This window comes from Phocoena sinus, chromosome X, assembly GCF_008692025.1.
Source record: "Phocoena sinus isolate mPhoSin1 chromosome X, mPhoSin1.pri, whole genome shotgun sequence".
Lineage (NCBI taxonomy): Eukaryota > Metazoa > Chordata > Mammalia > Artiodactyla > Phocoenidae > Phocoena > Phocoena sinus.
In genome coordinates, this window is record NC_045784.1 from 85,918,550 (window position 1) to 85,937,283 (window position 18,734).

At 42.3% G+C, this 18,734-nt stretch overlaps 1 protein-coding gene across 1 annotated transcript in view; it reads right to left on the reverse strand.

Moving 5' to 3' along the window:
* Positions 1-3,719: 3,719 nt before the first annotated feature.
* Positions 3,720-18,734, reverse strand: part of XKRX (XK related X-linked) — a 67,912-nt gene continuing 52,897 nt past the window's right edge. The window contains exons 3-5 of the mRNA XM_032619176.1: positions 15,451-16,739; positions 10,962-11,230; positions 3,720-5,363 (exon numbers count right to left, since the gene is read on the reverse strand). Coding sequence (XP_032475067.1) covers positions 4,618-5,363; positions 10,962-11,230; positions 15,451-15,785 — 1,350 coding nt within the window. The 5' untranslated portion in view covers positions 15,786-16,739 and the 3' untranslated portion in view covers positions 3,720-4,617. The remainder of the gene's footprint in view (positions 5,364-10,961; positions 11,231-15,450; positions 16,740-18,734) is intronic.

Here is an 18,734-nt window from a genome sequence, read left to right on the forward strand (position 1 = left end):
CTAATTTATCCCTCTCATTAGTACAATGCAAATTCATGTGTACAACTCAGAGGGCTTGTGCTAACAATGGCACATTGGTAAGAGAGCAATATGTGTGTGTCTTGAATATTATAAAGTGTTATTCAGATGTTAGTTACTTCTATACATCGAAATGTGTTTTCACAGGTAGTTCTCATATCTCACACAGATTGGCCTTGCTGCTTCCCAGGTTCACATGGTATAAGCTTTGTTGCCAAGGCCCATAACATACTTTCACTGTGCACCCCACAGGCTCTAAGGTCTAACGTGTGTGACTGATGGTGCCAGTCTTTTAGGAGGAAAGGCATGATAAGATTATGGGCATATGTGTCCCCTGAAGATAGTAATTGTGTGGCTGCACCACACTGACTCCACTTTGTCAGCTCCATCTTAGGCCCGCAGTCCTACCCCCTCCCCTCTCTGCATGACTGAGCTTTAGCCTGCTCACTAGGAATGCACCCAAGCCAGATAAGTTCCCTATCAACTTTTACCCTTGCCTTCATCTGACATGAAAACTAGAAGAATACCTTCTGCTGACATAGATGGGTAATGGTAATGAGACCCCTGGGGTGGGGGAGGAAAAAAACCTGGTTTCCATAGGTGCAGCCGTGCTTCTCCCTTGGTAACCAGATTCTATTTTTAGCTTTGGCCCTTTAAACTCCCCCATGCCCCTTTCGGGGGCACAAAGTGCAGCTGTGAATACCTCTGGATCATTATCCACCCGATCCTGCCTATATGTAAGTTACCCCCAATAAACTTCATAATTGTACTTTATGGAGTTGCCTGCTTCACTTTTCAGTCTTAAAGTTCCTTCTCAGTTCAGAGGATATTACTCAATATCCCCGCCTCCCAATAGTAATAAAGCCCAATAGCAAAAGCTTCAGAGAAGGAGCATCTCCATTCTTGGATAAATATTTTGGAGGGTCCAGAGTCAACTGATTTTGTACTAAAAGATTTCTCAGAGACAGAGTCTCATGGATTTAGATGGAATGTTCTGGGGAGTACCCAACCCTACAGCCGCCCACCTCGCCCTATCCCAGGAAGTAGCAATCAATTCTGTAATGCTAAGGACTATGACCTTGTGAGGTGCAGGGGTAGGGGGGCTAGCTGAAAGAGCACTCAAGGTTGACCTAGTCTCTCAGGACTGTGACAGCTCCCAGAGGGGCATTATTCTGTACCATCCCCATCCTCTGGCCTGCTCTGGGAGTCAGCTTCTCAGCAGGAGTAAGAGCAGTGTTGGCAAGAGAAAGTATAAGAGAATGAGCTTCAGCACTACCCTGCTCTGATTGGTTATTTCTGGAGGAAGTACTCATACAAACCTGACTGGGAATTGCTCCCTCCAGTTTTATTCCCACAACCAGGGTCTAGAAGGTGTGTGTCTAAGAATATACAGGAGACAAAATCCTGAAACTAGAAAGGAAATGATTCCCTTCACTATCCTTCCCCTCCCCCGCCACCCCACTTCCTAACTCTCCCAGTCCCCAGCCTATAAGTGCGTGTGAACACATGCTCGGTTTTCATCCTAAGCTTTTTTAGGACTTGACCCTTCTCTAGAGTGAACTGAGTGGTGTCCCTTGATAAGGAGTGTTTGTGAGAAAGCATGCTTGATATGAACCCAGCCATAGCCCATAAAATATTCTTGAACCCACTAACATATTAAAATAATTTCACAAAGGACCTAAGAGAACTTAGAGGTTTACATCATGATCAAGAGTGTAAGGTCTGGAGCCTGAGTGCCCAAGATTGAATCTGGCTCTGACACTCTCTGTGACCTCAGGCAGGTCACTTCACTTTTCTGTGCCTTAGAATCCTCATCTGTAAAATGCGGAATAACATTACCTACCCTCCTAAGAGTTGTTTTGAGGATTGAATGAAATAATGCATATATAGGACTATGCCACACATATCGTAAGTGCTCATAAATATTAGCTAGTATTTAATTATCTGACAGTGCCTCATGGTTCTATGCCCATAGTCTTTAAGGCATTTGTGGAGCAAATGAAATTGACGACCATTAGTTTATTTAATACGTTTCCTTAATATGTTCATTTGCCCATACTTTTTAGCCTACTGACTTTCCAATGACACGAGGATAGTTGTTGTTACAATGGCCTAGAATTTACACCCAAACTTTGTGATTCTGCACTCCTTTTCTAAGACCCATTTGCTGGCCCCATCTCTGCCTCCTCTCCCACTCCGTTAGACTTGCCCCTACAAAAGTACCCTGTGTTACTTTAAGATTTGAGGATAAAAAGAGAGTAGTCAATTAAAGAAGTGTTTGCGGGTGGAAGGGAGCACTTTCCTCTGCTCTACCCCCGTATTCCACAATTTCTTCATCTCCTGTGTATTTATGAGATTGCTGTGGAACAGAAAGGCTACCACCTATAGGAGGTTCTGAAGGTTCATTTGTGTAATGTATCACCAGTGTCTCTTCTCTGTAGGTTAAGGGCAGCAGGTTTTTCAGATGGAACTTGCTCCACACTCTTTACCCTAAACTCGCTGCATTCCTGGGATATAAAGTCAGTGAGGCTGGAGAGGATACATGGGGGGAAATATGCCTGGTCTGGCATGAGGCACATTTTTCTGCCCTGTGTGTATCTCCACTCCAGCTCTAATTGGCTTGCCTTGCTCACTGTGTGTCTCTGTGTTCTCAAAGCATCTGACCCTTAAGTAGCTGAGCCACATGGCTTTTATGGACCAAATTATAATTCCACACTGCTCTTGCTCTTAATGGAAGGCATATTAACCATTAGAGAGAAATTGCTGCTTGAATTCCAAAGAGGCAGTGTGTTCTTCTGGAGGTTTGGTAGATTATTTCTTTCAAATTCACCTTGAATAACAGTCAGAGGACAGCAGTGTGTGCTTCTTATGACAACAACCTACATCTCCATCATGAAAGATGAGGATGAGGAATGCGGGAGTTAGGTTGAAAAAGGAAATCTCCACTGATCCAAAGCAAGTCACTTCACTCTCCCCCAATTAAGTATGCAATCCTTTTAGCCCCAAACAGTGGTTGAAGATGGGAAAACCACACTAGACATATCAGCAAATAGGACAATTCTGGCTCATAGCCCTGCTACTTAGAAGAGGGAGCTCTTCCAACATAATGTCCTGACACTGTATAAGAGGAGGGGAAATGGCTAAAGATAAATTCTTAACATGATCCCAAGAGTAAAACTGGATGAGAATGAAAAGCCTTAGGTTAGATTGTTCACAGTTCTTCACAGCACTGTGGTGGGCACAACTGTACATGCTACTAGGAGTTCTTCTCACTTTCCTGGTCTGTGAGGGGCAAGCATTAGTTAGGTAGATGCTGGGATACTCGATCCCAATAGGCAGTGGCCATAGCAACTTCAATTCCTTGGTGACTTTAGAGGCATCCAGCTGACTTTCTCATCAAAATACCCAACTCATATAAGATATAAACATTAAGATACATAAGGAAGGGAGAACTGCATTCATCCCCTGGGGGTGTGGGAGTGAGCAGATGGTTGATAAGCATATGCTCCTTATTAGAAAATAAAATCCTGTGGGCAGAAAGCAGTACCGATGATGATTTAATGTGATCTCGTTTCCCTCCTCTGCCTTCACTCTACCTTGGAGTGTTAGCTACTCTCCCAACCCCAAACAACATAAAGGCAATGTCCTAGCTATTATTACCTCTCTCTCCCCTAAAAAACAAATCAACAAAATACTCAGGATAGTAGGAAACACAAAGCAATCTTCATTTCTTCCACACATTAGAAACATTTTCAATTACAGTTCAGCTTCTCTGAGATATACATCAAATGTTGGTCAACGAGCACAGAAAAGCCAGGTTGGAGGGAATCCCTGATAAGGAGGCATGAAGTGAGAGCTTTGATTCAGCCACTCCACTCAGCACAGTGGAGGCCCATGCAGGTCCCTGAGATAGTCATTCTGCTTTATGCCTTGAAGGAAACCCACTCTGTACTCCCTCCTCAGAGTGTGCCTTTGAAGGGCCACTGAAAGGAAAGATCCTTGATGAGTGATCACTAGTAAAGTCCTAATGGCTAACTCATTTAAGGAGCAGCTCTTTTAATGGTGGGGGTTTTCCTCTTAATCAGTGTTTCTCACTGGAATTAAAAGACCCCAGCCACGTTCACAGTTACAGGTTTCACATAAGTCAGACTGTTTCCCGGGAGGTACCCATAGCTGATAAGCAGGCACATCCTCTGATCAGTCAGGATATATTCTGGTGGGATTCTGGGCCATTCGGTTCAGCCCACAGAAACCTCAGTAATGCTCAAGCGAATGAGCAGAGCTTAAAGGTCACAGAGAGCCTTAGGTGCATGGAGGTAAGTTATCTCATAGGACAGCCAGACAGCTGACCTGGGTGGGAGGAATGTGAATGATATATCTGACCCTCCCAGGTACACAGTGGTTACCTTGGTGTCCAAACATAGTAGTCAATCTTAAGGAAATAAAATCTATTTGGGGGCTGCTCTTTCTTCTGATAGGCTTTCAGAAAACTCAAAACAATGTCCTGGTGGGTACTCACCCATGAGCCTCATCGTCTCCTTCCATTTCACAGTTGCTCTTGGCAACCCCAACCCATCCCAAAATACCCAAAAGACAGAATCAGACAATGCTTTGCCTTGCTTCAGCATCAATGGATGGCTCCGAGTTCTCAACCCTGCCCCGAGGGTGCTGGTAGCAGCAGACACAGTGGAGACAGTCCACTACATTGTGGGTGAAGAGTGAGCGCAACGGGTGCAAGTACTGGAAGAAAAGGAGCATGAAGCCAATGGAAATCAGATAAGCAATAATGAGCTGCAAGGCAATCAAGGAATGACAGTAATTCAGTAACACTTTCGCTCCAAAGAACTTAAAAACCAAGACCATGATCACATTCTCTAACAATCTCACACTATAGTGCAGGCCCATATGTCCCCAGTTCTGACCTTTCTCAACAAGGTCGCTGTCTGCTAACTTCAACTGCAAAGCTGACCAGCAAGAGAAGTTGATGCCAGCATAGAGAACGGTAACGGAAATCAACACCACTAAGGTGCCAAGTCGGCTGAAATTTTTCTCAATGTTATTGGGCATATGGGCACCACTCCTCCAGAACTTAACCCAAGGCTCAAAGAGGATAATCAGGAAGTTCAGCAATAAGAAGGGCACAGCCTTCAATTTCAAGGTGGCTGAAAAGAGCACGAGAATCATGAGGCGGGAGGTGATCTCCAATGTCCGCCAAATGGTGATGCACAGGACTTCTAGTGGACCAAGGCGAATCTTGTATTCATCGTACTTGATCTGGATAGCCAACATATTGCAGAGGGTAGCCCCATAGGTGACAGATATCAGGGAAAAGACTATTAGCACAGCTGTAAGAAAAAAAAAGAAACAGAAGAAAATAGATAATCAGTCAATGTTGGTGAAGCTTGTACTCTGACCCAGAGGTCCAGACAGATGATAGGTGAGACTCAAGGGCCCAAGTCAAGAGCAAACCTACGAATGAACAGAGCTATGTAAACAAACAGCATACACAGAAAGAAAATGGAAATAAACTAAATTATTTTGCGTGACAGGGATTGGGGCAGTTTTTAATTTTTTCTACATTTCTCTAGTTTCTAAATTTCCCATGAAATAAGAAATGAACATATACTGGCAATATTTTAATAATCATATAAACATACAAAATAAAGTAAAAAAACAGTGGGCCTCAGAACCATCACTGAGGGGTCACTAGCATTGAGAGGTCACTAACACAAGAAGAGTATATATAAAGGGATGGGCAGCATCTACCTGATGAAACAAGCTTCTGAGAAAATAGTGCTGGAGGCAGAGAGAACTTGATCTGAAAAAAATCCAGTCTTAGGAGACTCAGAGAGAATGCCTTTGGTTATAGAAGTCCCTGCTTTGATGAACATCTTCTTCAAGGAACTAATCTTGTCTGTGTATGCTTCTAGAACATAAAATATATACTGGAAATTCCATGAGAGCAGAAGGGACCATGTCTATTTTGTTCACTGCTGTATCACCAGAGCCTAGCACACTGCCTGGAGCATAGTAGGTGCTCAACAAATGTTTGTGGAATTAATGAAGAATTCTGAGTTTAGAGAGGCACCATAACATACCTACGGTTAGAAGTGCTTGGTTCAGCAGTGTGAGAGCTTGTGCGACTCACTGAATATCCATGTGCCTCAGTCCCCTAGGTCACTGACATACTCTAGAGTTGCTTGTATTACTCATCAGCAATACCAATTTCCCAATGCTTTGGTATACTTTAGGAGTCCCCAAACTTCTGGCAGAGTGGTTTAAAAATTTTTAAATCCTATTTCCTAGCCCATAACATCCATACCACTGTGCGTTAGAGTAGGGGCCCTGAAGGATCAGGATGCCCTCTAATCCTGCTATCCTAAGTCTCAACTATAGGTCACACAGTGGTCTTTCCTTTTCTTCCTTTCTTTATATCAGAGGATACCAATCACTAAGAAAAATCTAGTGCTCTCAAGGAGAGTGAGACACCGGAGTATACTCATCCAAAAGAAAAGCTGGAGCTTTCTGTTCCCATAAAAACACTGGATCCAGGGAACTAGAGCCATTGAAATGTCAATTTAATCTGCAAGAAAAGTAAAGACCTTCCGATAGAAACCCAGAAAGAAGCACAGCGTTGTTTCCGAGATCTTTTCCAGCTCTAAGCAGAGGGTTGCAGTCTCAAAGACTGGAAGACTCTCTTAAAGTGTCTACTCTTATCTTTACTTTTATTATTTATTATTTTTTCCAGCTTTATTGAGATATAATCGACATATAACATTGTATTAGTTTAAGGTGTACAGCATAATGATTTGATATACTCTTAGCTTTATAAACCACTCTAAGTCCCATCCTCAAGAGTTGATGCTCCTTGTAGAGTTTGGAACATCAGGGTGTATGTACAGCCAGCCAAGTGTGGTGATGCTTTCCCTTAAATTTAGAACTCATTTATTGATAGTAGTGTAATAAAAAGCAGAAAGCCTGATGCTTCCAATAAATGTAAAAACACCTTCCATCTGTCTCCCTACAAAAAGACACATGCCATAAGAGGTCATAATGCTGCTAGTGAAATTTGCTCATCTATGCTGATCCAGACGGCCTCCCACAGAAAAAGGAATAAGAAAAGGGGTAGCAAAGAGAAGACAGGAGGGTGGGTGAAAGTGAGGAAAACTAAAACCAAGAAGTAGTTCACAAAACCTTAAAAGAGAGGGTGTTGTCAGAAAGTTTTTAATAGGAGAAATCACTGAAGAATTGAAAACAAGGCCTTGTAGAAAGATTCCCTTACATCCTTTGTAGAGTGACCTATAGTTAGAAACACGGATCCTAAAGGCAGATTCCTGCATTCCAATCCTCTTTGCCATCTATTACTTATGGAACCTTGTGGGGAAATTTGCTTAACCTCTTGGTGCCTCTGTTTTCTCATTTGTAAGATGTGGATAATAAGTATCTCATAGTGTTGTTGTGAAGATTTAAATGAAATAATTAGAGAAATTCCTGGAACATAGTAAATGCTATCTGTTAGCTCCTATTATCATCATCATCATCACCATTCTTTATTTCCAAAAGTACAGGAGATGCATTTACTTTGTTTAGGTGTTACCCTGACACTTAGGAAATCAGGTGATTTCAAAACTGATAGAACATCTAGACATAAGCCTTACAAAAATGTGAAAAACCTATAATAAGAAAATGATACAATTTTACTGAAGTATATTTAAAAATATTTAATGACATGTACTTCGGTAAACTTGTATATAGTTGGCCCTCTGCATCCACAGAGTCAACCAAAACCATGGATAGAAAATACTCGGGAAAAAATTCCAGTAAGTTCCAAAAGCAAAACTTGAATTTGCCATGTACTGGCAACTATTTACTTAGCATTTACATCATATTCATAACTATTTACATAGCATTTACATTGTATTAGGTATTATAAGTAACCTAGCGATGATGTAAACTATACGGGAGGATGTACACAGGTTATACACAAATACTACACCATTTTATATAAGGGATTTGAGAATCTACGGATTTTGGTGTCCGCAGGGGGTCCTGGAAACAATCCACTGAAGATACCCAGGGTCAAGTATAGTTTTATTGCTACGGGTCTTATATATTTATGGCACAGAGTGTAGTGATGCTGCACGGATGTATATTTATCTCCAAACTCATCAAGTTGTACACATTAAATAGGTAGAGGTTTTTGTTTGTCAATTGTACCTCGATGAAGTGATTTTTAAATATTTAACGAAATGGAGACTTAAATTATCTTCTAATATGAAATTGATTGATCCTGTAAAGATGTAAACTCCCTCCAAAATAACCTAAATAATTGAATGCAATCCCAATCACAGTCTCAATAAAATGTTTTTTCTTTTATTGTTATTGTTTTGCTTTGTTTTGTTTTCTGGTGGGGGAATTGACAAACTGATTGTGAAAATTCATTCTGTTTGGAAGATCAGGCTAAATTGCTCTACTAGATCTGAGCTGTGAAAGGCCTTTGAAAGGCACAAGACCTAAAAGCAATAAAGAATTTGAATATATAAAAATGTAATACTTCAAAATGTCAGAAAATACTACAAGTATATTGTCTCTTACATATAGTGTGTTGCACATCTGTTACATGTATGACATATATATGCACATTTTAAATGTGTGTATGTACACACATACAGAACATTATACAAATGTATACATACACACTTATCCACAGCAGAGAAAGGATTAATAGCCAGAATAAGTAAATAGATCCTCCAAATTAATAAGGAAAAGATAAACAACCCACTAGAAAAAGTGAGTAACATATAAATAAGATATTTAAAGAATAGAATGACCAAACTTGAAATGATGCTCAGCTTCACTCATAAAGTAAATTATTAAAACAGTTATTTTATAATTACATAAATATTTAGTTTAAGATATAAAGAAACAGGCATCTTCATACACTGCTGGTGGGAATACAAATTCATGCAACCTTTTGGCAGTACTGCTAAAATTCTAAATATGCATATCTTTTCTCCCAGCAATTCTCCTGCTAAGAAGTTATTCTACAAAGTCTCATTCCAGTACACAGGTGCTTATAAAGATGTTCACAGGAGCATAGTCTGTAATCAGAGAAAAACTTTTTTGCATGGATGGAAAAATTATAAACAAACTTTAATCCTACCAACAGAAGATTAGGGAAATAAGAAAGAATGGTCCAATTCATATAAAGGAAATATATAGTATATTTATCATTATTATTATATATATAGATAACTGTTGAAGAAATATTGGCATACTTTTGAAAAAAAACATGCTGCTGAATAGAATGTTTAATTTTCCTTTTTTGGCAAATATATATATACACATATATATGTTATATGTATGTTTATATTACATAATAAAAAGAAGTCTGCACTACTTTGTATAAAATAGATAACTAATGAGAACCTGCTGTATAGCACAGGAAAGAAAGAAAAAGAGAGAGAGAGAGAGAGAGAGAAAGAAAGGAAGAGAAAGACAGAGAGGGAGGGAGGAAGGAAAGAGTCTGGAAGGATATACACTAAATGGTAAACAGATTACCTTTGGGAAATGAGATTACATCTCCTATTTTGTATATGTTCTGCACAGTTTTGAGTCTTTACCATAACCATGTCTGATTTTTATAATTAAAAAGAATAAGGACCAAAAATAGTAATACATGATCATGGTAAAAAGAAATCCAAACCATATAAAAGGGTATAAAGTAAAAGCTAATAAAAGTCAGCTGACTTCTCATTTTCACTCGCTAGAGGTAAATGGTTCCTTGCATATCTTTCTAGAAATAGTCTGTGCATATACAATTACCTGCAGGCCATCCGGTTTGTGCATGTATTACTTTTATAATGCATACATATTTTAATTAGATGATTTAATTACCCTCAAAATTCTCAGGAGGAAGAGCATCATCATTTCCAGATTTTTCTCCCCATACTACTGTCAATTCTAGGTATGTAAAAAGCTTCAAGACCAGTAGAACTTCATGAACAATTCTTAGTAGAGAAAAAAAGAGGGCGCATTTCCTCCTTTATTTGAAACATAGGGCTTTGCCAAGCAGGGTCAGCACCTAATAATAAGGCAACGGTCCAAAGCTGTACCCACAGCTGTACCAGCTCCAGCCCAAGCTAGAGGCTTACTCATCTCGGGATCCCTCTTTTACAAGTGGGAAATTAAGACAGTGACCTCTTTGGTAACTTCCTCTAAAGATTACAGAGAAGGTCAGAACCGGGACCAGGCCTGACTCGCATCAGTATTCATTCCACACCCCTTTTTCTTTCTCCCCACTGAAGTTGGAAGGAGTGATTAAATCAGTGGTTCCCAAAAGTGGCTGATCAGAATCAACTGGGGTACGTTAAAAAATGCAGATTCTTGGCCTCCCCACACTCAGATTGATTCAGGTCTGAGTATGGGATGTAAGTTTTAAAGGAAGCTTTCATCCAGTAATTATGTTTTCTCATGATCTGTAATATTTGGGAACCTCTTACTTAAAGGCAGCCATCCCTAAACCAACCAACCAACCAAACACACTCAGTACAATTTAAACACTGTGGGTAGGGAACATGTCCTACTGGCTTCTGGTATTACTCGCTTCTTCTGGGTCCAGAGAGGGTTTTTCTGTGGCATTTTTAGTCTAAACACCTTACCCCAGTTTCAGAAATCTGGTAGGCCGGAGATGTCTGGCTCCCCAAGCTGACTCTCAGTGCTGTACAATAGAACTAGTTCTATAATACCAATAGAGTAATCACTAGGCACACATAGCTACTGAGCACTTGAAATGTGGCGAGTATGACTGAGGAAATCAATTTTTAATTTTTAATAATTTAAATAGCCACATGAAGCTGGTGGCCAGTATATTGGACACTCAGGTCTAGATTTCTAAGACCCTTGATTTCAGTGGAGCCCTCCCCTCTCCTGACCCCACTCACCTCTACCCAGGGGGACATCTGCAGAGATCAGGGTCACATAGAGCTGACAGGTCAGCTGGGGCACTGAGCCCAGGAAGGCTTGGATCTGTGACATACGTTTGTAGGCACTGCGGTGCATAGCCAGGGTCCGGATGGAGTGGCCCACCTCCCATTCTATCAGCACCTCCTCGCCATTTATTAGCATCTTCTTTCGGGTGAGGCTGACATAGGGCTCCTCCTGCCCTCCTTTCTTCCACAGTGTGAGGTACTTAATCATGGCTTCCAAACATCTGCAGAAGTAAAGCATCATGAGTACTTAACTAAAGCTGTCCTAGGAAGGAAAGTTGTAGTGAGGGGGGAAAAATAACTCAGGAGGGCTGTGCTTCTTTTTGCCATTCCTTCTCTCCTGTTCTACTCATTTCTCATGCGGCAAGGAGTTGGTCATGCCTTCCACGTGTCACTTCAGTCTAAATCCTTTGTGTTGGGTTGGCAATCGACCAACCTAAGAACCCCAATTCAGAAGTGTTTGAGGACTTAAGAATAAGCCTGTGACAGAAAAATGGCTAGAACACAAAGACATGAAAAATTTGTTGAGAGAAAATGATGAAGGTTCCAAAAGGCTCTGGTTTTCATAACACCTCAGGTTCCTGAGGTAAAGCGTTCCTTATTCAAAGCTTTCAGCTCCATAATCAGAGCTTTTGAGCTCTGCTTTTTCAAAACAAAGCCCACAACTATAACTGTCTCAGCCAAAAAGTCTTGGAAGGGATCTGGAAAAATCTCTCAAATACACAGGAAAGCCATTTAGCAACGAAGGTACTTAAAAGGCTTGACAACTCAGAACCGAATATACTATATACCTAGGGAACCTCAAAAGATCTCTTTAAAGGTTGTTCTGGGGCCCCTTGACCTGTTTGGGAACAATAGCCTTTTAAACTTCATTCTTTCTCTACAAAGAGTAAAACATACTTAGGAGATCTTATCATCCTTGAAATAATATTAAGACCACATTTCCTGCTGTACCCGTCCCATATCCCCCATATAAATCAGAAGTCTTTAGCAGTTCTGATGTGGTGAAAAGAGAAGCAACTAGAACATCTTGTTTTGGAACACCTGAGTTACTACTTCCCCCACTCACACTGAAATAAATGGAAACTGTGAACTATTTCTTCTAAGTAAGAACAGTTGTGTCAAAAATTAAGCAGTCTTTCCTGATAGGCTGAGGGCACGGGTTGCATTTATCTTACTCACCGCCCTTATCACATAGTGGGCATTTGATAAATATTTGCTGAATAAATGAAAGAGTTAGAAGGAAAAAAAGAATACAGGGTGAGAAGTGATGGAAGGAGAAGATAATAATTAATAATGGCAATGTAATTTAACAACAACAAAAAAAACCAGACCAAAGACGAGCTCAGATTTATATGCTCTCTAGGCCTTTGGCTCCCGATAGAAAAGCTTGGAACAGTGCTGGCTGCCATTCTCCGCAGGATCCCTTTTTTAAAAAAAAATATTTTATATTGGAGTATAGTTGATTTACAATGTTGTGTTAGCTTCAGGTGTACAGCAAAGTGATTCAGTTATACATATACATATATCTATTCTTTTTCAAATTCTTTTCCCATTTAGGTAATTACAGAATATTGAGCAGAGTTCTCTGTGCTATACAGTAGGTCCTTGTTGGTTATCTATTTTAAACATAGTAGTGTGTATATGTCAATCCCAAACTCCCAATTTATCCCTCCCCCCATCACCTTTCCCCTTTGGTAACCATAAGTTTGTTTTCTAAGTCTGTGAGTCTGTTTTGTAAATAAGTTCATTTGTATCATTTTTCCACAGGATCCCTTTGAGATTGGTGCATGTGTACCGGGCTAAAGCACGTAGTTTGAAACATCCATGTTGTAGGGAAAACTCTAAAATCCAGGAGAGAAAAAGATGGAAGGAGAGAACAGAAAAGGAAAAAAAGCAACTTTCTCTTCTTATTCAGGAAAAATGCACAAGTGCATTTCCACCAAGAGAGTTTAGATTTTTAACCCAAGCCCATCAATACTATTGCTGAATAAAACATTGGGGGAGGCAGTGGCATGAAGAATTCTGTTTATGCTTCTATTCTTAAGGCCATTTACTGGTTTAAGTAAGCGTGTTTGCCTTGCTTATAAGCGGCAGCAAATGAGAGTACATTTTCATTTTCAGAAGTATCTTTGCATTTCATATAAGGGAGCGAGGGCCTCCAAACACCTTCATGTGCCTAATAGCATTCATCAAGTTCCTGCCTACCTAAAAAGTAATTTGCCTTGAAAATAAGCATTATCAAGGATATGATTTATGAGCTTTTAATTATTTTTTCCCTGCTGTGGGGTAGCTGACTGAGATTATAAATGCTTTCCAATCATTTCTAGTGGGAGCTAAATGACAAAAATGAAACATAGTACTCAACACTCCATATGGATGGTCCAAATCAAAGATGGCTTGGGAGGCCACAAAGCAAAGAGAAGTCGAAAACGGAGCTGGGGCAGAACTTACTGAAATTTGCATCTTAAGAGTGATTGATCCGTTAACTCAATTTATTGCATTTGAAAAGGGCAAGAAGAATGGTTTCCTTGTTCCTCTAATGACATCTCTAAATGACATCTTGGTTCCAAGTTCGAGATGAGGTCTTCCTTTCACAGTTTAACTTCAAGATTTAGAACTGGAAAGGCCCTTTAGATTACCTAGTACAGAGGTTGCATAGGCCAGCTGAGTCACATCTGACGAACAGCTGTGGCGTGTTTGGCCCAGACAGTTCTTTTATTTAATTACCAAAATCAGTTGTCAACATGTTCAATCATTCCATTTCACATAAAATCCTGTCTTGGGAGCTTGTCCTGAAAAGTTGCGGCCTTGGCGATACAGGGTCTGAATTCCAACAGGGAAACAATGGGCTGGAGCTGTAGAGAGGCTGGCCTCCTTTAGGCAGATCTTGCGGACTCCAGATTACCACAGTACTCACTAACTAACTCCATCATTTCTCTAACACCGAGACTTCATTTTTACTTATCATCACACATGAAACTACTGTTTTTTCTCATCCTTGGCTTGCTTCACTCATTTATGATACCTGCCTGGCCCCTGTAAGTGTTTGAGTTTACGACCCATCATCTAGCCCAACCCATTTATTTTACAGATGAAGGACCTGAGGCTCAAGGCATCTTCAGGGATTTCACCAAGGCCATGTAACTAGTCAATGACAAGGGCAAACTAGATTCCAGGTCTCCTGAATTCCAGGCCACTGTTTCTGTTTTCGCTGATGGAGTGTAATCAATTCCTCCCCATTTAAACATATTGATAAATTTTTTTAAAGGGGGCAGTTCCATCCTGAACTTCAGACTGTGTTTATTTCTAAGGATGAAATATCTTCCCATTGCAATTACAACATCAACACTCTGACCCATATTCCTCAGCTGACTGCAAGTTTCTGCCTCTCTTGCAATCAAGATAAATTTGGTCCATTCTTTCCTACTGACCTCAGAAGTTTTGCAACATCTCTCTACCTTGAAAATCACATAGCATCCAGCTGAGACTTCTGACACAGATGCCTGTATCCCTAGGATAAGGCACATTCTTTCTTTTGTTTTTTAACATCTTTATTGGAGTATAGTTGCTTTACAATGGTGTGTTAGTTTCTGCTTTATAACAAAGTGAATCAGCTATACATATACATATATCCCCATATCTCCTCCCTCTTGTGTCTCCCTTCCACCCTCCCTATCCCACCCCTCTAGGTGGTCACAAAGCACCCAGCTGATCTCCCTGAAGGCACATTCTTGTCCCTTCAAAACGATCTGAATGGAAAGACTCAATACTATTACATTGTGCTACAGCATCCAGATGGAGAGATAGGCTATCTTCCTTTGCCCCCTTCTAACCGTGTACCTTTATTGCAGAAAGATACAGAGATAAATAGGAGACCAATAAACTGACAGAGAAAAATAAACTACAATGGGTTTGGGTACCAGATGAGCACAAATGGCTTAAAATACTTTCCAGATGTCAAATAACTCCAGAAAATCTGAAAATATCAGTAGCAGCAGCCCAAGCAACTCAGGGTAAAGAAACTGAATGTGAGATGGGATGGAGGGAGTAAGGAACTTCCATCCAATTTAAAGAGCATCTAAAAGGCAGAGTCAAAACAACACACTCTGAAGCTATAGCCTGTGTTTACAAGGTGACCACATCAGTTGGTCTCATACCAATTTCACAACCCGAATCCAGATAGCAAACATTGTCAAATGAAGTCTTATTAACGGTACCATACATGGTTTCGGAACACAGGTACATGCCATATGTTCATTGTGGTGGCACTTAAGACTGCAGATAAGACTTTTTGGATGGTAGGCAGGGAAACCAAGAGTGGGAGGGAATGGGAGAATCGATTCGATTCAAGGCACAGTAACAGTCTTAAAAATATTAAATTCATCTTTCTCTGCACAGTTGGGGGGTAGGGGAGGAGGGAAAAGATTTAAAAGTTGCTCACCTGATAACAGGTCCCAAGAGGATTAGATGTATAAACAATGATAGTGGCTTGTCTTTGGTCAGATCTCTGTGGACAAAAATGAGGGTCAACTGGACCATAATGGATGAAAACATAAAGAAGGAAAAGGTGTATGCCATCCAGTAGGTTTCACTATTCTTCCGATAGATTCTAACCATGTACAAGGCAGATGCTGCCTCCCCACAGTACAAAAACGTGGAGAAGAGGATGCCAAATGGAAAGGTAAATCGGGGGTTCGTCCCACGGATGACATCTTCCTCCAGAGAGGATATCGGCTCCACGCTTGGCTCCTCAGGAATTTCAAAAACTCGGTCCATTGTCGAGGTTCTGAGTGTTGTGGTCTGGTCTTCAGAGCACTCCCATCCCCACCTCCCAAGAGAACCCTGTAGCCACTGCAGTGCAAGTACTGGTGAGGAGAGCTGTCAAGTCCAATTCCAGAACGGAGATCTACTAGTTAGAGCAGGAGACCGCTCTCTTCTCGTCTCAAATTAGACTTGTTGGAGTCTGGGATGAAGATCCCAGGAGTACCACTTTGAAACTAGACTCTTGATTGGCCCAGGATTCCAATCGTCAACTACGTGCTGTGGAAGTTGGACAAGGCAAAAGCAAGCATCTTAGCGCCCAGTCCGGAGTCCAATTCCAGGCGCGTCAAGAACCATAGGACAGCTGTTTCCGTGGCGGCTCCGCCTTTCGCAGCCCCCCAGGCAGGACGGGTAGCCAGCCACTCTCGCGGGCACCGACACTCAGCAGCTCCTCCTGAGGAGCCCTGACCAGTGTGCTCTCTCAAATCAGCTGAGAAATGAGCCAGGGCAGAAGAGGGGGCGCAGCCTGAGCGTCCCTTCGGGGATCCAGTTCACTGCCCAGGCACCCTAGCTAATGCTAGGCTGCGGCTATTAGCTCGCCTGCTCGCCGGCGGTCTCTCCGCACCCGCGCTCAGTCAAGAGTTCTCACGGCGGCTCCTCCAATTCCCCAAGCTCCGCCCCCAAGGCAGCCAGGCCAGGGACAGGAGCAAAGTCACAACCCCGGCCCCGAGCGCAGTCACCGGGGAGAGAAGCAAAGCACGCGCCCGCTGCAGGATCAAGAGAAAGCTGGAGGGGCTTCTTTTCCACAGAGAAACTTTACTAGCGAAAAACACGACGTGCGGGGCGCCAACCCGGCCCGACGGATGTCGGCAAACTCTTGGGCGCCGTCTGCTGCCGGGGTCCTGCCTGGCTCGCAGTTCCAGCTATGAGAGGTCGGTGGCTTCAGGAACGAAGGCAACGATGGCGGGGCTGCACGAAATGGGAGAGACAGCTGGGGCCAAACAAAACCAGCCTGCGACTTCCAGGGCGGGCAGATGAAGGATGCTCGGTGCATAGAGGCGCGACAAAAAGGGGCTTGGGCCAACCTTCAGAAGCACTTCTCATCACGACCCGCGGACCCGTTGGAGGGAGCCACAGCTTTCCTCTTCGCCAACAGAAGCAGACCTCCAGTTCTACCCCGCCCTCCCTAACTAGCTCGCTCCCACACTCGCCCAAGCCAGGCGGTTAAGCAGGAATGTCTCTCTCGGCCTCAGGGTTGAATTTCCCTAGGTCCTATTGCCCTACAGATTTTATCAAGGTGGGGCTGGGGAGAGACCTGGGGGGCAATTGGGCCGTAGGGTTTCCTTTCCAAGCGAGAGTGTATGTAGCAGAAGGAAGAAAGAGAAAGAGGGAATGTCAAAGAAAGACTCAAAGTTAGCCCACAGACCCATATTATATGCCTTGATTTCTCCACTTGCAAAATGAGGCCAGGATGGGAACTTAAGAATGAACTTTCAGGTCTTTGGCTGTAAGGTTCTGAAGAGGTGCCAAATTCTAAATAGACTGGAGAGGAGCCAGGAGAGCTGTTAGTAAGAACTGAGAGGTGTGTCTTAAAGAGCTCTGAAAATTGCCTAGATTCTTAAGAGCAATCTTCCCCCACCTTGCTGAGCTTTTGTTTTTGTGCTTTCATTTGCATAATTCTAAACCCCAGGGGAAAAGAGAAAACATCTGCCTCCTGATAATAATATAAATGTAGCCTGTGCCAATCTCCTTTTGCTGCAGGAAGTCAGTAAAAAAGATCTATGTGAGGAGTGGCCAAGTAGCAGCCACCAAAATGATGCCTTCAAGAAAGGCTTAGTCTTGCTGTTGTATTGGTTTTTAAGATTCCTGCAATTGCTGTCTCCTTTCCCCAGGGCTGATTCAAGAACAGATCAGCTTCAAAAGGTTGTTGCTTTTGAAGCAGATGTACCATCTTGGTCTGTACCTGTGTTAGCAGCTGGGTTAGGAGGCTGACCCTTCCTCCTTTCTGTTTCACAAGGCGGGGCAATGCTATCTGAGAACACTTCATAGTGTTGATGGCTTGGGCCTTTCCAAAAGGCACAAAGTTCTCTGCCAACAGTATACGGTACAGAACTTCTTGTGGGCTTCTTCAGGACCTATTCCCAAGATGGATCACAAGTAGGGTGAGAAACTCATCTGTTTGCTGTGTTGGGATGAGTTGGCCACCCTGACATGGGAGACTGAAACTAGGAAGAATGTAGAATCCCCATGTTTTTCTTTTAGCCTCTCCTCCTTCTTCCTTGTGCCCTATTCCCCAAATACACAAATCTACACTGCCTTCCTACTTTGTTCCAATATGACTCCTTCTGTCTGACATTTAAGGCTCTCTATAATCATCAGACTATTTTCCTCTCCAACTTCATCACCCACGCTACCCTGCCACACCCTTTGCTTCAGTTCAGCAGGTTTTCTCAATCACACTTGCCTTGCTCTCTCAGTGCCATGTTGAGGCCATTTACAACCCCCTTCACTCTTTTCTGCATTAGCCCAAAGCCTAATCTTCTTTCAAGGGTCAGTTCAAGTATTACCTCCTCCAGGAAGCCTTCCCTCACCTCCCCAGCTCTCACTTTTCCCTCTGTCTTTGTGCTACTGGCATGTACTCTCTTGCTCTAGTCCTTCAACTCCTTCTGTCTGCCCTGCCTCCTAAACAGAAGTGTAGACTCAGGGAGGGATGCTCAATGTTTATTGTGGTTCTTGTTGATGATAGTGATTAACAAATAGTGATGATGATGAAGCTTCCTCCCCTGTGTTTCCTCCAGGAAAACATACAAGACTCAGGCACACTCATCTCTAAAAGCTGTAGCCACTGTAGCTGGAGCATAAAGTCCTGTGGGGCACCTACTGCCTCAGTCAGCCATTCAGCTCACAGAGGATGTCAGCCCACATGATCTCTCCCTTCTCAGAGCTCCTACAGCACTTTTTTGG